Raw genomic sequence first — 27768 nt, 5'->3', positions numbered from 1 at the left:
CCTCTGGAGCACCAGAGCCAAATGGATAGTAGTTTCCCTAGTACGCACCCAGGGGTACACATACGGGAAGCAGGAGTATTGCAGCAAGGAGAGCAGAGTCATGTAGTGAAACCGAGAAGATGTAAACTGGATCCAGAGGCAGGGATAAAAGGAATCTTGGAGAGCAGAAATTTCCACCAAGGTCATGTAACAAATGACTGAGCAGCACCATCTGGTAGGAGGCAAACTATTGTCAGGAACAGGATGAGACAACTCAGTAAGATAGAATGGAATCAAGGAAATATTGACACCGGCATCTGGAGGCGCAGAAGACATCCCGGACCTGCCACATATATCAAGGGGATTCGCGGGCTCACTTGATGTAAAGGATGGCATAAATATAAATGGGTCACATAACCCAAGTGAAGGACAAACATCCGGACGATATCCTCTGCTAGGAAGCAAAATATGAACAGGAGACATCTCACTTTGATACGGCACCACCCGGTATTAAAGGCACCCGTCCTCGGGGACAGCGAGGGACTTCTCAAACTGACAGGGCGGATCCAGGATATTTGTAGACTCCAACGTAGTGTAGGCCATATTCTGAGGATTTATAAGCATATCGATCACATCTCCAAGTTTATCCATAATCCTCTGGGCAGAGGTATCAATAGCCCTGAGTATCAATTGCAATTGATCATCCATGATATTAGTCTTTGGCGGACACAAATGTTTCCACTGACTTTTATTTGTGAAGGCAGGAGAACTCATTTCTCCTGCTGTGGAGACATAAAAGGGATGTGTCTTCATTGTTAACAAGTGAAACGGGCGGCGACAGGGGGGTGGGCACTCGCACAGGCTGTGTCTATGGTGCTAACATCATTAATTGCATGCTCTGCTCATCGTTAATGACTTCACCTGTCATCAATATTGGATAGGTGGGTGACGTCAGTGAACGATTTTTGAGCATGTATCATTATTTATTACCAGTTATTTATATAGTGCACTTACTCTGCAGCACATTATACAAGATATACATCAGTCCTTGCCCAAAATATATGTGACCTATATGGGGATCCAATAATTCCACAAACATAGATATTGCATTGTAATGTATATTATCCTATAGATATAGTACAATGCAATACACACACACGAGCCACCCACTGATAACCATGTCACCTGGCTACAGTGTGTAATCTATGCAGCTGAATGAAAAGAGGCGGGTCTTCTGACTGTATCCAGGAAGTGACGTCAGACGCGTCCTTAGAGCACCAAGATGGCGTCCAGAGGTTAGTATCTGCGGATTAGCCGATACATACGAACATCGTAGCAGTATGTCCCGGTGACCGCTATCCCCCTCATACAGCACCCCGACCCCTTACCCACCGTGTTCCGCCTATAAACCCCACGTATCACTGTGCTTTGTCTACCAGGGAGAAGACGCGGAGTTGTATCCTTCATCTGCTGGGACGCGGGACGCAGAGGGCTGTCAGCAGCCGGCGGAGTATCGCTGGTCTGCACCGGGTGTAGCCGGTCTCTCTACATGGTGTGCATCCTGTCAGGGTCAGCTGGGACTTGTGGTCACCAGCAGACAAGGGGAGATGTAACCAACCATTTAAAGAGCGCAAGTGACCCCTAGAAACCAATCAGTGTCTTGTTCTCATTTAGCTATATCATGCTATAAAATGGAAGCTATAAGCCCATTGGTTGCGTCTCCACCTTTCCTCTCTATAAGATTTGGTACATCTCTCCCATAGGGGTCTATTTATTACCAAGCCCCATCATCCGTCATTTCCTTTATGTGTGCAACTGGCTGCAATTGCTGAAGGTGGATACAAAAGTGTTGGGAATGGGTAAAAAAAAATGGGAACGGACCAGACCCTGGAATGCTGGCCAGACCCCGGAACATTGGACCAGACAGGCTCCAGTCATCAAACTGTGCCGTTCCAGAACTTCTTAGGGTGTCCTTTCTGGTGGGGATGTCCGTGACAACTGTCACCAGAGAGATGGGGAGCGAGATATTACAATTTCCCTGTATGGTCCAGGAATGTAGTAAAAACTGGAACAGTCCTGACCATACAGGGAGGCTGTAATCTGTTCTTCCCCGTCTCCGAGGTGACAGCTGTCATAGCTAGGCATCCCCTGGACGGTACTCTACAAGCTTTCGAATGGCATTTTGATGTATGGAGCATGTCTGGTCTGGTCCGGTATTCAGGGTCCAGTTTTTACCTCATTTAAAAATGTTCAGCATTGCTTACTTGCTGACCGATGCCCCTACCACTGTCACTGTGGTGGATGTCATTAATGATAATCGTCCGCAGCTGTGGGTAAATCCATTGAGCATACACACTGAATGATACCGTTCAGTGCTGTCAGCAGGACCCACTGAACATTCAGTTTGTTGGCTATACAGCCAAAATTGAACTGCATGTTCAGCCAGGGCAGCCATCGGAGGGGACTGTGGGAACTCCAGTCCTGGGCCCCAACATTAATGGGGCCCAGGACTGGAGACTATCTAGTATAATTTATCCTAATTTCACCTAATGCAATGTACAGTACCTGTAGAGGTTAAGTAGTGCGGCCAGTGCTGTGGACATGGGAGGTCTAACTAGACACACCAGGGGTTCCACAAGGGGTAGGGGGGGGGGGGGGGGAACGGGAACCCTGCCTATTTAGCAGTCCTGGGCCCCACAATTTTTGATGGCAGCCCTGTGTTCAGCTGACGGGAAGGGAGGGGGGGGGGGGGTTGTTAATGAAGCGCAGGACCACAATATTAAGTGTCCACACTTGACTTTTTAAAAGCTATCGCTCAGATGCTCCTTAACCCAGTGTGTATGGGGCTTATTTAGTGTACATGCGGGAGCTGATTACAAACATGCACACAGGGCATGATTCAGACCTGTCTGCTACTTTGAGAATTTGCACTGGACTTCAAGGAGCGAGCCGCCGCCCAGACAGAAAAAATAATACAGCAGGTTTCTACTCCAAATGCTGGCTTCTTGTCAGTGAACGTCCAGCCACATAATGTTTACGAGCCATACACATTTTCAGTTGCTAATCACCCTTGCTCATTTGCATGTGCAGTCGTTCAATAATCACCCCATTTGCAAATTCCATAGTTAGATCTCCGGTCTAAAGCACACCCAAAAAGTGGAGAATGGATCTAAATGGAACCCTCTCTGCACTCTGGAACTCAAAAGGTACTTAACTCATATATACACATATATATTTATTTAATAGGCAAGTACCTTTTGAGTATGCATCAGATTGCCATTTGTTTCCTTAGCTATTGTCCTAAACGCCATCATATTATTTTAAAATTCTCTTTAAAAACCATTTGATTTCGTTAAGGAGTCGATTTTGCTTCTATAAGCAAAATCAAATAAAAAAATCGGAAAAAATCGATGCATGTGTACAGGGCTTATCATTGGCAGTCTCACCAAATTACCCACAGGTGTTTGGGAACACCCAGAAGGACCCAGGCAGCCTACAAGGGATGCTCAGGAAGACTACAGTTCCATCCACCAAAACCAACAGTCTCACTAATGTCAGCATGTTATGTGATGGTAGATAAAGTATGTTTCAGTGGAGCATTTCAAAGTCAATCTGCTCACATATGTATCATGTTACTGTGGTTACCATGGTATCCCAGAATCCTACATACATTAATAAGTGTTTTTGTTTCATGGGATTATTGCTCTAATATATATTTATTTAGTGTTCATTCTAGCACCCGTTATCTTTGAATACCCATGCAGTTCCTGTTCCCTGCCTGGGGTGTCGCTGTCTGCTGTGGTGTTTCTAGCACAGGTCTGTTTTTGCATATCAGTGCTGATATACAGACCACACTGTGCTAGAAGCACTACAGCAGACAGCAACACCCCAGGCAGGGAAGAGGAACTGCATGGGTATTCAAAGATAACGGGTGCTAGAATGAACACGATTATTGACAAGGAGGTATGTATGCACTGTTAGTCTTAACAATTGGTATAGCTAATAGCTTTTCGTTTCACTGTGTGGTCAGACTAAAATGTCTCGTGTATATGGGTTCAACCATTATATGAAATGCCTATAAGTGGGCAGACCCTTAAAAATGCGTAAACCCCCCCCCCCCCACATTATATGTGATGTTTATACTTAACAGAAAATGGAACCTGTACCTTTTTATAATGTGTAGATATTATTGAGGTATATATGCAGTGTAAGTGATATTTCTAGGTCAGAGCCGTGAGAACACTGGTCCTGACCCCAAAGATTCTAAATTTATCCGGCATGCTGGATATTACTCACCAGGGCGATAGCAATGCAGTTGTCCACGCATCGCTATGGCCCCTACACACAAAGCGATGTAGAGGCATTTTCTAAGTGAGCTAGTGAGATCGCTTAGAGCAGGCCTGACCAACCTGTGGCTCTCCAGATGTTGTCAAACTACAAATCCCATCATGCCTTGCCACAGTTTTGCTATAAGGGAGTGTTAAAACTGGCAAGGCATGCAGGGATTTGTAGTTTCACAACATCTGGAGAGCCACAGGTTGGCCTGTCCTAGCTTAGAGAATACGCCTCATTCGCCACGTGTGTAGGCCCCATAAGTTCTGATTTGTTCTGTGATCATTAGACCTGCATGCTTTTCTGATAGATGTGTGTAATGATATCTACAAGTACATGCTAAAGATATTTTCTTGACAAGAATAGCTTTCCTCCACCCCCCTGGAAGTGCTCTTATTCCTCAATGGATGGTACTGTGCTTCCTACTTCCTAATTGAGACTCTCATATTTATATATAAAGGTGAGTATCAAGTTCATTTACTTTATGACTGTCTGTTATAGTCTTATGTTATATACGTCATGTAATTCTGTTATTTGCATTCACTTTCCAATAACTGATTAACATATTCAGACATTATGTAGACATAGGGCCTGATTGAGAGTTGTATCGTATTGCACAGCAGCAAGGCAGTGCAATAACATAAGTAAATATATATACATCTGAGTTACACACAATACACACTCAGTTAATTTCCATACAAACTAGACAATATTGTGAACAGTACAGTATCACTCAGAATATTGTTCACAATATCTTCTAGTGTGTGCACTTAATATCGCTGGTTCAGGCGAAGGAGGTCCTCGCTATCTACGCCCAAGCAGCATGGCCAGTGCACACCCCCCCTCCCATCGTCACTCCCTTCCCCCACCAGCATTGGCAAGTGTGTTCCCACCGCCACTGGTATCTGTGTCCGGGGGGAGTCGACAAGTGTGTAGAGGGCTGAACATGATCCAATTATAGGGGTGTTCTTTTAGGAACACAGTAGGGCATACATACGTAAGTACGTACGTACGTACATGCATGCATGCATACAGCATGCATTCATAGTCCACAATACAGCACTCAACAGCTATGTAGATAATAATAAAAAAAAAAAAATTACCGGTTGAGTATCCCTTATCCAGAAATGCTCGGTAACACAAGCATTTTGGATGAGGGATTTTTGCATTTTTTCTTAGCTACCTGGTCCCCCCGGTGGTGACCCATTGTCCCCTGGCATCCACGGTGGCCTTTGGAATCCTCTGCAGAGGCATCTCTGGTCCCAGGGGGTGCATTATGCATCCTTGGGACCAGGTAAGTAGAAAAAAAAGAAGGTGGGGGAGAAAACGACACAACTAAAAAAAAAATACAAAATATTTTGAAAAACCACGGTTGTCGCAATATTTTGGTTTTTGGAATATACGGATAAGGGAGACTCAACCTGTAAATGATTCTTTCAATTTAATGCATAGTAATGGTTAACATTTCCGATCCCTTTGGGGCTGAATCACTAATGGTAATCCCTGAAGGATGGAAATGTCGGTTATTACTATACTGTACTACAGCCTGTGAGTTCCCTGTTCCGTGCACTAACATGTACACATTGCATTGTACCGTTGTTTTGCTGTATACTCTGAGTGCAGCATAAAGTATGTCGCAGTCCAGCAGAAGGGATCACACCCTTTGCTCTCATGGCTAATGCAGTATTATTGGGTACACTCTCTCCTGCCTCCCATATTCTGCTTGCACTGGCGACAGAGCATTCCATGTATATGGCAAAATGTTAGCCATAAATCACAGTTCGATTACTAATACAATAATATTACTGATTAACACGGTAGAACATGCCTTAATGAGAAACATTTGCAAAGTAGAACAGGCACACTAATTGGTTAGATGTAAGTGCAGTAGCAACGCTGAGAATATGAATAAGACATTGGGGGTTATTCTGGTTCACTACTGGCAAATTCCTTCTGAAATGGACAAAACCATGTGCACTGCAGGGGGTGGGGCAGATGTAAAATGTGCTGAGAGAATTTTTGGGTGAGTCACTGGCCATTATTCAGATCTGATCGCAGTACAAATTTGTTCGGAAAATGGGAAAACCAAGTGCACTACAGGTGGGGTAGATGTAACATGCGCAGAGAGAGTTACATTTGGGTGGGGTGTGTTGAAACTGAAATCTTAATTGCAGTGTAAGAATAATGCAGCCAGTATTTACCCTGCACAGAAACAAAATAACTCACCCAAATGTAACTCTCTATACATGTTACATCTGCCCCACCTGCAGTGCACATGGTTTTGCCCATTTTCCAAATTTGTACTGCTGTCAGATCTGAATAAGGGCCACTATGAAGTAAAACCCCACCCAAATATTACTCTCTCTGTACAAGTAACATCTACCCCACCTGCAGTGCACCTGGTTTTGTGAATTTGAGAAGGAATTTGCCAGAAGGAGTGAACCAGAATAACCCCCATAATGAGGCCTGTTGGGTTTGATAAATCCTCTTTTGTTTCATGGCTATAGGTCTAATCCTACCGTACCCTACATCTAACATCATACTGGAAGCGGTGCTGCTTTTCTTGTACCTTGGCATTGAGGTCACGCGATTGTTTCTCGGTGAGTAGTCTGTGTAAATAGAGGGTTTCCCCTATTTATCTCTATAAGGGGCAGTGGCAGTAAGTCGGCAATGGATTCAGTTTGGGTTAGTTCTTCAGACCGGATTACCTTCTATACATTATACCCAATCATGACTTATTGCTGTACAGTCTGAGAACACCGGCATCACCATTTGTTGGAGGGTGTTAGACAATAGGACGTCCTGTGTGAGGTTAATACTTGATGAGGCAGGGAAAGGTTGCTAAGCAGTTTGCTGTGGAACTGGTGAAGTGTGAAATGAACAACTGTCTGATGAGGGCATTAAAATGTAATGTGTGCCTGTTATGTCACCTGACCCCACTACCAGCCCTACTAGATCTCATTGTGAGGAAAGTTTTACAGCATCTCCAGTTACGACACTGTATGTAAGCCATTATTCCTTTATTACACTTTCCACACTGCCAGAAATACTATATTATGGCATGGCCTGAGTGTTCTTATTATTGTCTGCAACTCTTCATGACCAGTAATGGATTAGATCCTTAATGATGAAAAACTGTTTATTTTACTTTAAATGACACCCTAAATTGCTAGACATTATAGAGTAATATACTAGAGCATTACTTCTCAAGGCACCCTGACAGTGTAGGTTTTCAGGATATCCATGCTTGGGCACAGGTGGCTTAAACCCCTTTCACACCAGCCTAAATTCCTGGGTTGGGCCAGGAAAATTAGAAATTTTGCTGGGATTTCAACCCTGCTATTTATTAACAGTTTCTTATATAGCGCATACATATGGAGCAGGGTTGTTCCCGGGTTCCTGGCCGGGTTGGGTACTCACCCGGGTTGCTAGTCTTCGGTGTGCTGTCAGGCCGGGGATCCACACAGGCGGGGGGTGCAGATGAAGCAGCTCTCTGGCGCCCTCACTGCAGTTGGAGAGCTGCGTCATCTGCACCCGCCGCCTGTGTGTATCCCCGGCCTGCACCGAGGACCAGCAACCCGGGATGAGTGCTCTCCGCCCGCCATTCCGCCTCCTTTCCACACCAGAAAATGCAGGGACTTTTCTGATGTGAAAGGGGCCAACCCGGGTGGGTCCCTGCATTTTCTGGTGTGAAAGGGGTATTAGTCAGTGCCAGAGTCTATCTGGGTTAACCACGTGTGCGCAGGTATGAATATGCGGTACTTGTTTCCTAGCACGGCCACACCGATTTCCATCGGGGTGGTCGTGTCGGAAAAATCGCGTCGATCGCATGCGATGCGACCGACCCGATTTTTTAATTGAATCAAATGTGAATAGGGTCCCTGGGACCCGATTTTACATTGGATTCAATGTAAAATATTCCCTAGACCCCCAAATTTTACAACGTAAACCCCACCACCCGATAGACGCCAACCCGAAGCGTGGCGAGCGCAGCGGTGTGCATCCTCCGACCTTTTCATTCCCCTACTATCCACGTCGGCGTGGAGTTGAGAATATATAGTGTGGCGAGCGCAACGAGCCACCGAGCCCGAAGCGTGGCGAGCGTACGTGTATAACTTCACAGGTATACGCGTGCGCTCGCCACGCTTCGGGCTCGGTGGCACGCTGCGCTCGCCACACTATATATTCTCAACTCCACGCCGACGTGTATAGTAGGGGAATGAAAAGGTCGGAGGACGCGCACCGCCGCCCCTCGCGGGCTCGCTGCGCTCGCCACGCTTCGGGTTCACGTCAATTGTGGAGTGACGACGGGGCCATATATAATGTGAAATGGGTCATATTGGCCCATCTCACATAGTAAAAAATGTGAAATGGGCCAATATGACCCATTTCACATTATATATGGCCCCGTCGTCACCCCACAATTGACGTGAACCCGAAGCGTTACTCCAACACTGTGTCTTGTCATAGCACAGCCATCTACAGCTACTGGAGTGCCGCAACCTATTGTAAGTTACTCCAACAGTGTGTCTGGTCATAGCACAGCCATCTACAGCTACTAAAGTGACGCAACCTATTGTAAGTTACTCCAACACTGTGTATAATCATAGCGCAGCCATCTACAGCTACTGGAGTGCTGCTGCCTATTGTAAGTTACTCCAACACTGTGTATAATCATAGCACAGCCATCTACAGCTACTGGAGTGCTGCTGCCTATTGTAAGTTACTCCAACACTGTGTCCGGAAGAGAAATTCCGATTTAGGACAACCTACAGTGTAGGCAGCCAATGAGAAAGTCGTCCTGTCAGTTCATTAGGAAACAGTGACTTCACACAGAAACTTCATGACTAGTAAAAGGCTTTTTAGGGGCTGGGCAGCCCATGTGCAGAGCTCCTCCCCACCACCATTCAGCAGGCTCCTCCCACCGCTGTTCCTTCTTTCTGATGTTATATTTAGACAAGTGGCTCAAGTGCAGAAGAGAACATAGGCTGCATTTTCATGAATATTGAATATACTGACTATTGGTTCAGCCAACATTGCTGTTACCCACTTAATTGTGGTATTCAAAATTTTTGCATATAACTGTTTTGTTAATCTCTTTGCTAGGATGCCGTGGTAACCAGTGTGAGCGCAAACTCCCTCTGGTGGTCAGTGTTGGTCTAACCATTCCAGCTGCATTGCTTGCGCTATACTTCCTGTTTCTCCAAACCTATGCATTACGGCTTGAGACTGTGTTGAGCTGCATCATCCTGCTGTTCTATGGCTTAGAAATCATCCTGAGTTGTGCTGCTCTCATCACATTCTGCAGGTAATTCCTAATCACTCATCTGGGAAAATGCAGTTTTTTTAAATGGGGTTTTTATCCCATACTACCGGTTCAGAATGGGCATGACCAGCGTTATTTTAGCCATTGTTAGGTTGCTCTACTACCCCTACACATCTGTTTCAAATACACAGGGAATTCAGGGTGCAGTTATACTCCTTTCCGCCAAAAGGCAGATTTCGACCCAGATTTTCGAACACTGGTCCAACCAGTGTCAGAGCTGGGTCAGACCCCATTCACACCGCAGACTAGACTCAACATATAGGCTGGTAGACCCCTTTCAGACTGCACCTTGTGCAGTCTCTATTCTGCTGGCGCCTGGAGGTGAAATCATCTCCAAGCATCGGTGATCTGGTCTCTCTCTATTCTTTTAGGGTGGTGTATGTAGTCTCCTGAGTAAATGTTCCAACTGACGGGACATACCAAGGGAGCTGTGAGGGTAGGGGGAGTCTGAAAGTAGCTAAGAGGACACATAAAGTGTTCCCTCTCAGGCTAAAGGCAACCGGTGGTGGGTTGGATAATAAAATTGGTGTTCCACTGACTTTGCTGCTGCCACTGCCACATTATATAGTCTATCGGTCACGTGGTCCAAACTACATTCACAAGATAGGAACTAGCCACTACCGTTTAAACCACAGGCTACTTGGATCCAACCCTGGTAGCTACAAGGGTCCGACCTGGGTTGCCTACAGTTCTTTATCATTGACCCTTTTCCTCCATGCAGTGACTTAGGTAAACCCGGCAGTAACGCAGGTTATTGTGCAGTGGAAAGGGTATATAAGGTAAATGCAACACTCCCATTATGAGCAATGTTCCCTCTAATTTTACGAAGGCTGTGTGCGGCAAAAGATTTTGGCTGTGCAACTTTGGCAGGAAATTTTAATTTTTGTGTGTCACTTATATATAACTGGAAAATGACGTTCAGAATTTGTGTTAACTTTACTTCAAAAAGATATTGAACATTTAAATATTCAAAACACAGCACACAATGTAGTTAATGGGTGAAACACACATTAATTGAGTCCACAACTGCAAAAAGGGACCACTGCTGCTTTGTGCGCTCTGTTATAATGTCTGTGCGCACGCTCATCGAGTTGTGTGCGCGCGCACGTGCGCACAGCTTAGAGGGAACACTGCTTATGAGTAAAGCAAAATTAAGTGCAGGGCTCAGTCAGGGCTGTCCCAACAGAATTGGGAAACTATTCTGCTCTCTCCTTGCTCAGGTTTTGCAGCCACCACTATCACTATAAAACAGGGGGCATTCAATTTGTGCCGTTATTTCCACAGGCAGAAATAGCTGCACTCGCCTATTCAATGCTGCCGTTTCAGACAGCATTGAAGCCTTCTGACAAAACGCGTCCGTTTCAACAGTCGGAACATCAAATACCGGCTGTTAAGTTACAGTGGGAATGGGTCGAAAACTGCAGTGAATCCAACTGACGGAAACGTTCCCCACTTAAGCTAAATAATCAACTATTCATTTAATAGCCTGTACCATCAAACACATAGCCCCACAAATACATAATTACCACCCACTTACCATTAAATTAATAAATCTGCCCTTACCCCAGCATTAATTATTAGCTTATACAGCCATGTACAGTTAGATCCCCTCCCTGTCCACCTATTAGGTGTGTGGGTACTGCTGCTTACAAGTGTATATCCCATTGGGTGTCCAGCCAGAGGCACAGAAACTTTCCAGCACTTAACAAACCTTTTCTCATAATGTGACATAGGTATAGGGCAATGTAGCTAGTGGCATTGGCGCACACCACTTAGTGATATACCAATACAGCAGCTTTTCTGTGCACCCTGTTTTCGGAAAAGTTGTCCGAGTGCTGGTACCTCGTGAACATCACTGACAATTGAATACATTTTCCCCCCCATCAGATCAGATTTTAAGTATACTTAATTAGTGTATTAGTACATTTAATTTAATCATCTGTATTCAAGCATGGATAGTCTTAAAACCTGGACTGTAATGCCTTATAGCAATCTCTATACAAGTCGCCTCAACCTGATTCGCTGTAAAACCGCAAAACTGTAGTTTCAAGAACATTCTACGGTAATTCTTCTAATCTATTTGTCAATTTTCCCAGCCAACTGTTCTATAACAAATAGGGGGGGGATTTAATAGGATGAGAGATTCAGAAAGTAGGAGATTTGATAAGAAATCTTCAGGGTTTTTTTAAAGTGCCAATCATAAACCAGTTTGATTTTGCAGTGTAAATGATTGCCGCTTTAAAAAAAAATGGCAATTTCTTACCAAATCTCTCACTTTTTGAATCTCTCATCCTATTAAATTTCACCCATAGTGTTCCATTTATGCAAAAAATTGGGACCCCATGCAGGGGTGGGAGGCAGGGAGGCAACTTGAGTTATTTAAGGATATAACATTTGTGCTTTCTTCTTCCTTCCTGTAGAGACCCAAGTTACTAGTGGGACCAGAACTGTTACCAGGATGACTCCTGCTTCCTGAATGTCTCATCTCTGTTTGCTGTGCAAATAGCAGGAGCCCTGGGCTTCTATGCAGGCTCTTATTCAGTGCTGTAAAGTGACCCTCCCCACTGCTGGAAAGAACTTGATTGGATCACTGAATAGCAGCCTCTGGTCATGTGTGTTTGGATGGGGTTGCGTGTACGCGTGCGTGTGATTTATTCTTTTCTGTGACATGGCAGAAATAAAAATGGCGCTTTTTTTTAACAATTGTGTGTGATTATTCATCATATTGGACACGTGTCCCCAGTTTGTCATTTAACTGTTTAATTTCCATATTCAGACACACGCGTCATTGCAGCGGAAGATATCCTTTACGTACTCTTAATGTTCTCGGGTGAATGGAGAGTCCCTTCATTGTTCTTGCTTTAAAATTCTTGCGGCTTTATACACTTCACATTTTATGTGTCTTTATAACTGAGTGATCTATGGAAAGAACAATATAAGTGTGAGTCCCCAGGCCATCGGCATAAGTACCATAAGTATGCTTTCACAATTTCATACTAGTCCTAGAGCAGGAACGGGGAACCTTGAGCGCTTCAGCTGCTGTTGATGTACACATCCCAGTGGGTGCTGGATGAGTGACCGACAGTCAGGATCCTGATGGTCGTTTCTCCGACATCGGAATCCCAACTGTTCGGAGCCTGACAGACGGAATCCCGACTTACACAGACTATTTTCCCTCGTGGGGGTCCACGACCCCCATAGAGGCAGAACAGAATAAGGTGGCGAGCGAGGATTCCGATGTCGGAGAAACAACTGTCAGTCACTCATCCAGCACCCGCTGGTATGGGGACTTATATCATACCCATCCCAGCATGTCCTGCTACAGTTTTGCTTTTTGGCCATGCTTAAACTGTTGCAAGACATGCTGCAATGTTTAGTTTAACAATAGCTGGATGGCCAAAGGTTCCTCATTCCAGTCCTAGAGGGTATATCAGGGACTAGAGATCAGGTGCCATGGGGCAGTTGCTGAATATTGACCAAAATAAAAGCAAAGATAACGGATTATACTCTCGATAATTCCTTTTCTTCGGAATACTTCATGGCAGCCTTACAATGGGTTAATCCCTTATCTCCTAGTATGTAGACAGGTAGTTTTTTCCACGTGACGCTAGGATCCTCCCCTTGCTCCTCCTTATGGTATATCTGCTCACTCCCCCTGTTCCCCCTCAGTCTTTGAATGTCTCCTCTGGATCCTAGCCGTGAAAAAACACATAGAGGGAGGGTATATACGGGCTGCCATGAAGTATTCCGAAGAAAAGGAATTATCGTGAGTATAATCCGTTATCTTCTCCTTCATACTTCATGGCAGCCTTACAATGGGACATACCAAAGCATAAATGAGGGAGGGCAATACAATACCTTTAGGACATGACTTTATTGAGAACCTGTCTCCCGAACTGTTCTCTAGACACATCCAATTCATAATGTTTAGCAAACGTGTGAATAGAAGACCACGTCGCAGCTTCACAAATGTCCTTCATGGACACTTTTGCTTCCTTAGCCCAAGATACAGACATTGCTCTTGCCGAGGGTGCCTTTACAATTCCTGGTAATTGTCTTCCAACCTTCTTATAACAGAATGTAATAGTCTCTTTAACCCATCTGGATAGGGTTTGTTTCGATGGCATAAAACCTTTTCTTATGCCCAATGGAATAACAAATAATGTTTCCGAATGTCTAAATGTTTTGACTCTGCTCAAATAAATTGATACTGCTCTCACCACATCTAAAGTATGAAGATCCTGTTCCTTTCTACCTGATGGTTTTGGATAGAAGGATGGAAGAATGATTTCTCTATTTATATTAAATGTTGACACTACCTTTGGCAAAAAGGATGGATTTGTTCTGAGCACTATACGGTCCTTAAACATCTTCAAGTAAGGCTCCTGCGCCCACAGTGCCTGTATTTCTCCAATCCTTCGAGCCAGTGGCGTAACTAGATACATGTGGGCCCCATAGCAAAAGTTTGCAAGGGCCCCTATTTATCACCTAATGCTGAAATATGTATACAGCACATGATACTTTGACAGGCAAAGTGGGCCCATCTCGGCTCTGGGCCCCATAGCAGCTGCACTCCCTGCACCTATGGTAGTTACGCCCTTGCTTCGAGCTGAAGTGATGGAAATCAAAAATATAGTCTTCCATGTTAAAAATTTAAATTTTTCTCTATCTAATGGTTCAAATGGAGGCCGCATAAGAGCATTAAGAACCAAATTTAGGTCCCACTGAGGTATAATTGATTTTATTCTAGGTCTTATCCTTCTCATGGCTTTAAAAAAATTGAGTAATTAATTTTTCTTCTGCCAGTTTTTTATCCAGTAAAATACTCAAGGCTGAAATCTGTACTTTTAGCGTTGAACTGGCCAAACCTCTTTTGTAACCATCACCTAGAAATTGAAGGATATCTGAAATCTTCAAATTGTTCACATCACATCTATTCTTGCACCATTCAAGGAAAGTCTTCCAAATTCTATAATAAATTTCGGAAGTTACCTTCTTTCTTGCCTGAAGAAGGAGTCCTTTAATATACTCTGAAAGACCTTAACTTCTCAATAATCACATTTCAACCTCCATGCCGTCAAAGCCAGTTTTTGAGGTTCCTGGTAGGAGATGGGACCCTGACTCAACATGTATGGGGATGTCGGTAAGGTCCAAGGTTCCTCTAGTGCCATGTCTAGAACCATCGGGAACCAAGATCTCCTTGGCCAATAAGGGAGAATCACTATAGCTTGCACTTTTTCCTCCCTTATTTTCTTTAACACCTTGGATATTAAAGGAAAAGGTGGGAACACATACACCAGTCTGAACTCCCATTTCTGAGCCAAAGCGTCTATCCCTGATGATCCTTGCATCTGATACCTGGAAAAGAAATGATTCACCTTCTTGTTCTTGCTGCTTGCCATCAGGTCGATTTCCGGTTTTCCATACTTCTGCACTATCATTTGAAACAAGGAATTCTGCAGCTCCCATTCTCCTGGACATATTGCTGTTCTGCTCAGAAAATCTGCCGTCTGATTCTCCTTGCCCGGAAGATAGAAGGCCGATATTGATTGCAGGTTTGCTTCTGCCCAATACATAATCTTCTCCAACTCTTTCAACATGTTTGCACTTTTTGGGGCAGATGTATTAAGCCTGGTGAAGAGATAAACTGGAGATAAAGTGGAAGGAGATAACGCACTAGCCAATCAACTCCCAACTGTCATATTTCAAACACAGCTGATTGGCTGGTGCTTTATCTCCTTCAACGTTAACTCTAGTTTATCTCTTTGCCAAGCTTAATACATCTGCCCCTTTGTGCCTCCTTGTTTGTTTATATATGTCACCGTAGTAATATTGTCTGACATTCTTACATGAGACACAAAAGACGGTGAACCGAAACAGAGCGCTAAAGTTCTGCAGGTGGATATGGAATGCGTGTGGTAAACCCCGTACCACAAAAATAGAGTTTAGAAGGTAATGTGTACAAGACACATTTGTTGCACTCCAAAAATCCTCCTGCGAACTTTTGTGGATATGTGAGTGAAAAAGTACGTTCCTATCTCAAAAGGAACGTTCCTCTTCTCCGCCTCACGATAAGTAAATAGGCAATTTATCACAATGGGTATATGGATGGAGAGTAACGTCCCTGTATCATAAGGAACGCTCCTCTTCTCCGCCTCAGGAAGGTTTAGATATAAACAAGTTATTTCACCGTGTGTTCTTATTTCATCAAATATCGAAACAAAAGTGTGCACCCCTGCACCTCACTTTATAGGTACCGTACGCCCCTTAAAAGGGATTTAACGTCTCCTCTTCTCCGAGGTAATATAATTTGGTCATACACCTGTTCGCATAAATATCCTTTCTTCTCCCATATATCAGGCCATAGATCGGGACACCATATGGAAATGAGATATAATCGGATATAGTGTAACACAATTTTATTCAGGACACACAAAATGATTAAAAACCAAATCAAATAAAAAGTTCTGTGGTGAAGGTATAAAAGACAGCCGTATGGGGGGAATCGAACAATTACCGGAATGGGTGGAGAACTTGGTGGACAAAGTTCTCAAACGAGCGTGGAGGATTGGAGTCCCGGAAACTCTCTTACTTCAGGCAGGTAGACACCCTCCGTTATTCCGGCAACAAGTCCCCAGATCGGTAGTCAAAAGATCCGACGCGTTTCAACCGCCTGCTGCGGTCTTTTTCAAGGATGTAATGTTAGGCTGTCATTTCTTCTATTTATGAAGGTCTATGGCCAATCAGGGTAGTCCGTCTGATCGCGCCAAAAACAGTTCCTGGATGCGAATGACGGAAGTAGTCAGCGCTGGTGCTGCCCCACTTCCGTCTTGTCCGGGTGTTGCGTCTTTTGCCACACTTCCGGTTTTCGTTGTAGACGCTCCAGCAGCGCCCGGAGACCTCTAGATACGTCCTATCTTTTGCTTTCCACAAAATATCCATATCAGAGTGTATATGCACAAAGAAACAGAGCGATGAGAAGTTGTATTATGTGGAAAAGTTCTCCTCCAACGAATAGTTTTCAGAGGAGAAATAGACAGAAGGGAGAACATAATTAGAATAAAATCGGCACAACATATAAAAATACAATTGATGCAAAAATTAAAATGATACATACTACGGATGATAAAAAATTATTTTAGGGATGGTAAAAAAGGGACTATAAAAACCATTTGATTTCAAAGTCTTTGTTAAGACCATTAGGGAGTAATGTGTTAAAATTAAAAATACATTTCATTTCCTCCTTGGCCAGTGTTGATGTTTTATTCTTTTTTCTCGGGTCATCCTTTATCTCCTTGATGCCCAGGAATCTGACAATTTGATTGGGGTTTGAATTGTGCACGGTTTTAAAATGTTGTGACAGGCTATGCGTCTCGAGGCCCTTCTTAATATTGTTCAGATGTTCTGTGATCCTAGTTTTGAGCGGTCTGGATGTGCGACCTATATAAAAAAGTTTGCAAGTGCATTCGATGGCGTACACTACGTTAGGGGTATTGCACGTAATGAAATTTTCTATCTGAAGGGGGTTTCCATTTATTGTCAATTCTGTTGTTTTTGAATGTCCATTACTTTTGATTGTTTGACATCCTTTGCACAGCCCACACCTGTGGAAACCCTTTGTCCGAACTCTGCCATTGGTATTAGCTGTATTTAAGGCACTCCTTACCAGTTTATTTTTGATATTCGGTGCCTTCTTATAAATAAATTTAGGTTTCTTCGGTAGGTGGGTACCTATGATGGGATCTTTTAGTAGAATTTTCCAATTCTTTTTGAACGACTTTTCAATGGTTTCATTCTTACATGAGAATCTTGGATTTGATCTTTGAATGCGCACATAGCTCTCCACACCGCTCTTAATTCTCTTTGATTTGAGGGAAGTTCGCTTTCTTGAGGAGACCACGTCCCTTGACAAGTCTTGTTCCTCGTGTGAGCACCCCAACCTGTTGCGCTTGCGTCTGTGGTGATGACGACAAATTGAGGAATTTTTAGAGATGAGAATCTTTCCCTTAGAAGATTTCCGTTCCACCAGCTTAGAGAATCTCTTGCTTCTATTGGAATGGTTATGAAGTAACTTTGCGCTGTTTGATGTCTTGCATACCTCAACAGACTCCACTGAAAAACTCTCATCCTCCATCTGGCCCAAGGAATAATTTTGATAGCAGATGACATCATTCCCAGAATACTTACTGCCACCTTTAGCTGAATATGTTTTCTTGTTTGGACGATATCTATTAATTGTTGTATTTTTGCACACCGTTCTTCTGACAGAGCTACTGTGAATTCTGTCGTGTTTATTATTACCCCTAGAAATTGGATAATTTTTGACGGTTGTAGTTGGCTCTTTTTCCAATTTATCAGCCATCCATGCTTCTGGAGTATTTCTAATACCATAGCTGTGTCTGCCATTACCGCTTCTCTTGAGGCCCCTGTGATGAGGAGATCGTCGAGATACGCCCACATTTTTATTCCTCTTTTTCTGAGATAAGCAATTAATGCTACTAAAACTTTTGTGAATATTCTTGGTGAAGAAGTGAGGCCGAATGGCAGACAAGTGAACTGATAATGTGTTCCTTTCACACAAAATCTTAGATATTTTCTGTCTGCCGTTTTCACTGGAACATGGAAACATGCATCTTTTAAATCTACTGAGATTAGATAGTCTTCTTTCCTTATTCCTGAAATAATGGAATCTAGAGTTTCCATATAGAATTTTTTCTTTATCATTCTTTCGTTTAGCCTTCGTAAATCTAGTATTGTCTGGAACCCTCCGGATGCTTTTTCTACTGTAAATATTCTTGAATAGAATCCTGTTCTTCTTTCCGAGACTGGCACTTTTTCCACAGCCCCTGTAAGAACCAGCTCTTGTATACTTTGACATAATACTGATCTTTCTGTCTTCTGACATGGAAGACTGGATTCTATGAAGGTGTCTCTTTTTGGCTTTGTGGCAAACTCCAATTGATACCCCCTGGTTACAATTTGTAAGACCCACGAGTCTTCCTGCCACCGCTACTGTAACCAGAGGATCTAAGTAGTCACTGTTGGATTGACGAAAAAAATGATCTCGTCGTGACTGAAGCATATCTGTCCCTATAGGACCGACCAGGACCTGTTTGAATGTCTGTCTAGATGAAAATTCACCATATCTGCTACGTTTATCCTGTGGTAATGTAACCGTTTTTCCCCCTGACATGCGTTGAATCATGGCATCCAATTTAGTGCCAAACAAGCATGATCCCTCAAAAGGTAAATTTGCCAACTTCTTTTTGGAGTGCGAGTCCGCCGCCCATGATCTGAGCCATAGCGCTCTTCTCGCTATTACACCGGAAGTAATAGATTTTGCTGAGAAATCTAGTGTATCCAAAGATGCCTCACAGATATAATCCACTGCCGCCTGAATGGAAGACAAATTTTTTGCAATCTGTTCTCTAGGCACTCTATCATGATTGTTGCAGAGAAGCGCACCACAACCGTAATGCTCTAGACACTGAGGCCGCCGCCACACCAGATTTTATAGAAACTGCATTTGAAATATGCAACCTTTTAAATGCACTTTCCATTTTGCGATCCATAGGATCTTTCAGGGATGCCCCGTCTTCTATAGGAATAGTGGTTATTTCTGCAACCGCAGCATCCACCTTAGGTACAGTACACCATTTTAAAAACTCTTCATCCTTAATAGGATACATTTTATCAATTCTTTTCATATTCCCAATACGTTTCTCAGCATTCTGCCATTCCTTTGTCAGTATGTCTTTGACTACTTTATGTATTGGAAAGTGTCTGCCTTTTTTATCTCTATCTTCAAAAAGAACATCACTTTCCTCTTTAACTGTTTCCTTATAATTAAAGGTTTTGTACAGATTTTTGAGCACCACATCCACAATATCCAGATTAAATGTACAGTCATCCTCCACCACTTCACCTGACTCTATAGAAGTATGTAAGGAATCAGCATTATCTGACAAGTAAGGGTTAAGATTTTCTGAATCCTGATCCAGGCTTGCCTGAGATCTACTTCTTTTAGAAGTGGATAAATAATCCTTCTTGGACATGAAATTCTTTTTCATCCATTCAATTAGCTCAGAATACTGAGCAGGGACATTATGTGTTTCTTGTGCAGGAGTTTTGGATTTAATGCACTGTTCACAAAATGTGGCTCCTATGCATCCCACAAAGGTTACATCGCATGACAAACATTGCTTAGATGTGTATTTTTTCTTAGCCGTCCTCTTTTTTGGTGCTGAAGGCACACTACAAAAAAGAAAGAAAATAAAGAAAATATACTTACTAACAACTCCCTATTACTAAACTAATAACCAGTCCTCTATGAGGACTTACCTGGGCAGCGCAATCACAGTATTAGAGGGCTCCGCCATAGTGTTAGCACACATCAGCATACACAGCATTGTGGCTTAAATACCCTTGATATTGCCGCGTCCAAACAGCCCTTCCGCTAGCTGGAACGCACGCCGATATCGTGGAACGCACCAGACCCGGAAGCGGAAGTGCGTCATCCCACCGGACAGCACTAATAGCCGCCGGGAGCGTGCACGCTGTAACATACCGTCCTGCTGAGACGCTCCAACTTCTCAGGTATGGAGAGACTTTTACTTGCGCACATGTCACTGCCACCGGCCCGGACCAAGCGCTGGGATATCGGCACCGCCATCCCACTCTGCTGCCCATGGATCAGCCGCATAACCAGCACACCGATCAGGTAACAAAATAATAAACCTATCTACCTACACCTACTCCTAAGGAGACAGGAAAAAGACTGAGGGGGAACAGGGGAGTGAGCAGATATACCATAAGGAGGAGGAGCAAGGGGAGGATCCTAGTGTCACGTGGAAAAAACTACCTGTCTACATACTAGGAGATAAGGGATTAACCCATTGTAAGGCTGCCATGAAGTGTGAAGGAGAAAGGTTTTCTAATTATCCTCTTACATAACCTGTATAATACTGTACAAACTGGATACTATTTAAAGTGCAGCTGAGAACACATCAGCCAAACATGGAAGCTTAGAGCAGAACATAGCGACCTGTGGCTCTCCAGCTGTAGGGGAACTACAATTCCCAGCAGGGACTGTTTCCAAATGCATTAAGCTTCATAAGTGATCAAATGGAGAATGATAAACAACCAACCAATCAGCTCCTACCTGACATTTTTCAAACAGAGTCTGTGACATGGCAGGTTAGTGCATCTGGCCTAAGTCTGACTTACTATTAATACCATCCAGGGATTCATTTTGAATTCATATTGAATCCCGGCGGTCAGGATCCCGGCGTTCAGAATCCCGATGCCGGAATCCCGACAGCCGAAATGCCGACAAGGGGGGGACGTGGATCGCCCCCCCTTGCTGGCTCGCTGCGCTCGCCACGCAGCGGGCCCGGTGCCTCGCTACGCTCGGCACACTAATTTATTCTCCCTCCAGGGGTGTCGTGGACACCCACGGAGGGAGAATGTGTTGGTATTTCGGCGGTCGGGATTCCGGCGTCGGGATTCTGAACGCCGGGATCCCGACCGCCAGGATTGTAACTGCATCCCCCATCCAGGGCTAATGTAGACAGGTTGCACTGATGTTTTCTTGAGCTGCAGAGAGTTACTGCCTCTTCCCTGTATCATTACTATTACCTGGGCGGGGATTGTCCATCACCTAGTACTGTCCCAGTCTTTTTGAGTTTCACAAGATGTTTCATTTGGTTTTATCCTCTGTGTAAACAACATAACACAGTGTCATTATCCCCTCTGTGTCAGACTATACAACTTTTATGCATTAAAGATGCCTGATTGTATTATTATTTAATTATTAACAGTTTCTTATATAGCGCATACGCATTACAGATAATATTTGCACATTCACATCAGTCCCTGCCCCAGTGGAGCTTACAATCTATATTCCCTACTACATGTGAACGCACAGACATTTCAGGGTTAATTTGTTGGGAGCCAATTAGCCTACCAATATATTTTTGGATTGTGGGAGGAAACCGGAGTACCCGGAGGAAACCCACGCAAGCACAGTGAGAATATACAAACTCTGCACAGTAGGACCATATCCATCAAACCCATCAATCAAACCCATGACCTCCACGCTGTGAGGCAATAATGCTAACCATTATACCATCCATGCTGCCAACACCAGCCGTACTGATTGCAGTGCTGGTGGTACACAATATCTTACATACACTGTACGGAGCCTTTGGGTTCCTAGGCTAAGTACTCTATACCTGTAAGAGAGATGCCAAGGGGTAGATATACTATGGAGGGGGTTGTTAAAGCCACCAATCATTGAAATCATCACATCCCTGATATCTATATATAAAAGACTAACTACTCCTCACCTCTGAGGTGAAGTACTGCCAGTGACCACTAGAGGCCACTTCGACAGACCAAATTACTCCTTTATGTGCTAAAATATGCCATAACAGAAAGTGAAAGAAATTTTGCAGGGACATTGATCTGTTTCAAACTTGCTGGATATAGAGAGAGAGAGGGAGCTGTGAAGACCGAGACTGGAGGTAGGAGCAGATAGGGACTGGGAGTGAGGTGGAGAGTTTGTGGGCTAAAAACTGTCACAGCTCAAAGTGACGGTACATTGCAGATTTGACCTCGTAAGATACAATATATCAGGCTTGCTTACCATTCATTTCTGTTGACATTGGAAACAGACTATAGACAGCTCTGACAACAGGCTCCTTAGCAATCCGCTTCCAATAGCTTCTATGCAAGTCATTTTATTTATCAATGGGGAGCACATCATTCCATATAATACGTTTTCATTCACTGATACTTAATGCTCTATTACAGGGGTCCTCAAACTATTTTGCTCTGGGACCCCACCAGACAATAAAAATAATTACGGGACCCCAGAAAGTTACTGCAGAAGATCACATAACATCATACTTGCCGACTTCTTAGCTGGGCTTTGCGGGAGAGTGGGGGCGTGGGAGCACTCAATTGTAATTTGGATAGCTCCGCCCATGGCCCCACCCCATTTACGGCATGTAAATGGGGTGGGGCCATGGGCGGAGCTATCCAAAGTATATTTCAGATGGTACTATAGAAAGTTAGCGCTACTTACATTTTTCAAACTTGGAATCCTTCTTGTTTCCTCCCTCTCTCCCTCCACGCTGCTGCTGCTGCTGCTTTATAAAAATAATTGTTCCTCTCCTCCTGCACCCTCATTACTGCTTCATAAAAATGTTATAAGGCAGTGGGGAGGAGAACAATTTTTATGAAGCAGCGGCAGCTTTGGTGTCTGTATTGAGGGGGGCGGGGGATTGAGATACAGCCTGATTCTTATTAAAGTAAACAGCGCAGCGGGGAGCAGTGGGAGAGAAGCAGGAGGGAAGTGCCGAAGCAGTCAGCCGCTATCTTACTGTCATCTGCGGCACTGTCGGCCTGCCCTCTGCTGCTCCTGAGTCCTGTTGCCTCCTCTCCTCTGCTGCTCGCTTGTGCTCTGCTGATGATCCCACGGCTGCCCCATGCTGTGCTGCTGCTGCCGGCTTGCCGCTATGATGGTGACCACATCCGGTCCCCGGCTGTCATTTAATAGGACAGCCGCACAGAGGTTACCGTCGGCGCTGCGCTTTGTGACCTGCGCATGGCAGTCACTGATTTTTTTGCCAGGCCGGCTAAAATCCGGGAGGATCCAGTAGATTCCCGGGAGACCGGGAGAAAGAATCAAAAAGCGGGATACTCCCGCGAAATGCGGGAGGGTCGGCAACCCTGCATAACATGTGTAGTCATCAGAGAGCACCTGCATGGCAGCATTGTGGAGGCAAAACATGATGGGAAGAGTCTAAAATAAACAATTCAAAAGATTTTTGAATAGTTGCGACCCCATACTGAGAAGGTCGGGACCCACTTGGGGGTCAGGACCCACAGTTTGAGAACCGCTGCTCTATTAAACTTTAATATTAAACAAATCTGCCGCATGTTTAAATGTCCAATAAAGTCATCTCTAAAATGTTGAATAACATTTCACCATTTTACTGGAAGCAGAAATGCACTCTGTCAGAGACTAGGATTCCTGCTGAGTTTGCCTATTCCCTCTTATTTGTGTAACATGCCCCTGACTGTATGGAGGGACAACTTGCAAAGAGGATTAAGGCAGCAGATAGAAAAAGTCAAAATGACTTTCCATATACTATTTAATAATACATCAGTGTGGCTGTTTTTTTCTAGCAAGGTGACAAGGGGCTAGAACAGTCCTGGGTAACCTGTGGCTCTCCAGCTGCTGTGAAACTGCAGGTCCCAGCATACCCTGCCACAGTTTTGCCATTGAGGAATGCTAAAGCTGTGGCAGAGCATGCTGGGATGTGTAGTTTCACAACAGCTGGAGATCTACCGGTTGGCCGGGCCTGTTGTAGAATAGCCACTTACCATTAGCCTGACAAAGAGCTTCTCCCAGTTCCTGTATTGTTGGGACTGCGCGTCCCTCTGGACCTGCGGAGGGAAACATTGAAACTATAGTCAGTTATTTATTACAGAGGAGATCTGGAGATGTATTTGTCTTTATAAAGTTATAGTCATAGACATAGCTACTGTACCTGAGCCTCTAAATGTTGTACCCGTCGGAGAGACAAGGACAGGAGCCGCTGGAGTCTGTTGGTCACATACAAAAACATTTGGACACGGAAGCACATGCCCACAGCAACATTTGGGATGCGGTCATTTGGTCTACAACATTGTGGTCGACAGTCATTATGTTGACATGGGTCTAGGTTGACATGGGAAAAGGTCGACATGGTTTTAGGTTGATAGGTTATTAGTTCGACAATGTCTAGGTCAACAGTCAAAAGGTTGACATGGAATTTTTCACTGTTTTGGGAGCCAACATGTGCCGACAGGCGGTATTTCATGCCCAACCATCCTCTAGGGCTTGGTGGGAGAATAAAATAGTGCCCGGCGCAACCCGAGCCCGGCGCAACCCGAGCACAGCGAGCGATGCGGTGCGGTGCACTTTAAACTGTGTCTGTGTTGACATTCAGGTAAAAAAAAAACTGAGAAACCCCATGTCGACCTTTTGACTGTCGACCTAGACATTGTCGAACTAATGACCTGTCGAACTGACGACCTGTTGAACTAATGACCTTTCTACCTAGAACCATGTTGACCTTTTCCCATGTCGACCTACACCCATATCAACCTTTTCCCGTGTCGACCTAATGGTGTCGACCTAATGACTGTCGACCATCATGCTGTAGACTAAATGATCCCAACCCCAACATTTACCGCAACCTGTCAGCCCCATGCAATATGTAAATACTGTACAATACTTCTTGTAAATGACAATCTGCTGTTCAGGGCTACTCTGCACTATGGATTTTTCACCATACTAAACTTCTTTACCCCATTATCACCTTTCATGTTCTCCTTGGAGCTGTTCCAGGATTAGACGTTTCTGTTCCCATTGAGGTCCAAACACACGGACCATACGGACAAGTTCTGTGCTGGGGACGTACAGATCTGTCAGACTGAAGGACAACAAATCCATTACAGAATTGCAAGAACAAATTATAGGATAAAATAAGCAACACAAACGCACAAAAATAGTGTTGAATTGATACTAGTCACCTTCTAAAAAGCCTTGACGTGGAGAGACAGAGCTGAGCCTGCACAGAGCTGGGCACATTATGCAGAATCAGCTCATCCTTCACATCCAGGACCTAGAGATGGAAATTAAAACAATGTGGGCCGCAGCTTCTGGACAGTAACTTCACCAATGTCTCACCACCAAGTGTTCTTACTTCAGATACACTGGTCTGCAGAAGGCATAGAGCTGACAGCATCTGTTCACAAAGACCCTCAAACACTGCTGGGTCCTGAATGACAGTGAAACATGATTAGAATATGCAGCGTTGGCTGAGAACACCATTAGAATGTGCAGCGTTGGCTGAGAACACCATTAGAATGTGCAGCGTTGGCTGAGAACACCATTAGAATGCGCAGCGTTGGTTGAGAACACCATTAGAATGTAAGCATTGGCTGAGAACACCACTAGAATGCGCAGCGTTGGCTGAGAACACCACGAGAATGCGCAGCGTTGGCTGAGAACACCACGAGAATGCACAACGTTGGCTGAGAACACCATTAGAATGCGCAGCGTTGGCTGAGAACACCGTTAGAATGCCCAGCGTTGGCTGAGAACACCATTAGAATGTGCAGCGTTGGCTGAGAACGCCATTAGAATGTGCAGAGTTGTCTGAGAATGCCATTAGAATGTGCAGTGTTGGCTGAGAACGCCATTAGAATGTGCAGCGTTGACTGAGAACACCATTAGAATGTGCAGCGTTGGCTGAGAACGCCATTAGAATGTGCAGCGTTGACTGAGAACACCATTAGAATGCGCAGTGTTGGCTGAGAACTCTATTAGAATGCGCATTGTTGTCTGAGAACATCATTAGAATGCGCAGCGTTGGCCGAGAACACCATTGCAATGTGCAGCGTTGGCTGAGAACACCATTAGAATGTGCAGCGTTGGCTGAGAACACCATTAGAATGGGCAGCGTTGGCTGAGAAAACCATTAGAATGCGCAGCGTTGGCTGAGAACACCATTACAATACGCAGCGTTGGCTGAGAAAACCATTACAATGTGCAGTGTTGGCTGAGAACACCATTAGAATGTGCACCGTTGGATGAGAACACCATTAGAATGTGCAGCGTTGGCTGAGAACACCATTAGAATGCGCAGCGTTGGCTGCGAACACCATTAGAATATGCAGTATTGGCTGAGAACACCATTAGGATACACAGCGTTGGCTGAGAACACCATTAGGATACGCAGCGTTGGCTGAGAACACCATTAGGATACACAGCGTTGGCTGAGAAAACCATTAGAATGTGCAGTGTTGGCTGAGAACACCATTAGAATGTGCACCGTTGGATGAGAACACCATTAGGATACGCAGCGTTGGCTGAGAACACCATTAGGATACGCAGCGTTGGCTGAGAATTGTAGTCTTTGTCTAGAACACAGTAACTTACTTTGTGTACAGCTTCCACGTGACTCTCTACTTCTAAGAGAAAAAAACATATGCATTATATTATGTGCTGACACAACACACAGGCAAAATTAATGTACTGTACACTGAAATTACCATCCACCATAACACAACCATAATAGCTTTATAATATCCCTTTTATACCAAATACCTGGGTCCAAGCCCGATGGAGGGGCCGGATCCCACCTCCCCTCCCCTGTTGCATGAAGCCGGGCAGGAGTGTAAGTACAGGCAGCAGTAGCCTGACCTCCCTGAGCAGGTGTGTGTGTGTGTGTGTATATATATATGAAGCGATCTGAATGGACCAAAATGCAGGGTCACTCCAGGTCTGGACCATTTCAAAGTTCCAGTGCGACCCGGCATTTGCGGTCTGAAAGCCGTATAATGTGCTCAGGCGTCGACATTAACACCAAAAAAAGTGAGGTTGTGTAATGAGACCTTGTCTGTGATTTATACCACATCGGCGGCAGGCTCGCGTTGCCCGCCACACAACCTTCTGACGTATAGCGGCCGTGCCTGTCATCTTACATGCTGGGCTAGACAAATGACAGCAGCTGTGCGGTGCGTTATCTCTCTCCAAGGTTTGCTAACTCTCTCCCTTACACCCTACAACAGTTTACAATGTGTGTGAACAACAGGTTATTGGCATCAGATCTGTTGCGCTCTCACCTGTTTGCTCTGTTTGACTCTCGGTGTCCTCAACGCACTTAAGGTCTTTTTTTTTTGTATTATGCACTTTTACTTTTTTGCCAGCACTCTTCATTATCTCTGGTGCACCTGTCCCTGTGTTACTGCACTGGCTCTGCCTGTACTTATTCATCAATACAACAAATCTGTTTCCAAGTAACAGGGGAAAAAGATCTGTTACTGCCACCTGCTGTTCTTAATAGGCACTGCATTATACTCATGGGACAGCAAAATAAGGAGAATAAAATATAGTCATTATCAGGTTCTAGAGAGGCTCTGAGACAAACACTCAGGCTACCAGAGACTGTACAATGGGAGGTGCATGACTGAAGTCATAATGCACAGTAATGTGTACTCTGTACTGTACATTACCAACCCAGCGGAAATCACAGGGGAAGGGGGCCTATAGCACATCTCAACATATTATGCTG

The 27768-nt window shown here is 44.4% G+C and overlaps 1 protein-coding gene and 1 long non-coding RNA gene across 2 annotated transcripts; one reads left to right on the top strand and one right to left on the bottom strand.

Annotated features, from left to right (window-relative positions):
* Positions 1-1169: 1169 nt before the first annotated feature.
* On the top strand, positions 1170-12340 carry TMEM216 (transmembrane protein 216). The gene is made up of 6 exons (XM_083165747.1): positions 1170-1274; positions 1419-1435; positions 4678-4771; positions 6819-6911; positions 9418-9619; positions 12058-12340. The coding sequence occupies exons 1-6, from the start codon at positions 1262-1264 to the stop codon at positions 12071-12073; spliced, it is 435 nt and encodes a 144-aa protein (XP_083021873.1). The 5' UTR covers positions 1170-1261; the 3' UTR covers positions 12074-12340.
* LOC146046450 (uncharacterized) lies at positions 11928-25526 on the bottom strand. Its single transcript, XR_014465893.1, has 6 exons — positions 25223-25526; positions 25009-25122; positions 24196-24250; positions 24029-24091; positions 21275-21352; positions 11928-12556 (listed from the first exon to the last, which is right to left on the bottom strand). It is a non-coding gene; the product is annotated as an uncharacterized LOC146046450 (long non-coding RNA).
* Positions 25527-27768: the final 2242 nt, after the last annotated feature.

The sequence above is a fragment of the Crinia signifera genome, chromosome 11 (assembly GCF_055691185.1).
Source record: "Crinia signifera chromosome 11, ASM5569118v1, whole genome shotgun sequence".
Classification (NCBI taxonomy): domain Eukaryota; kingdom Metazoa; phylum Chordata; class Amphibia; order Anura; family Myobatrachidae; genus Crinia; species Crinia signifera.
The sequence above is the reverse complement of the archived record's forward strand: the minus strand, read 5'-3'. Positions and strand labels throughout refer to the sequence as shown.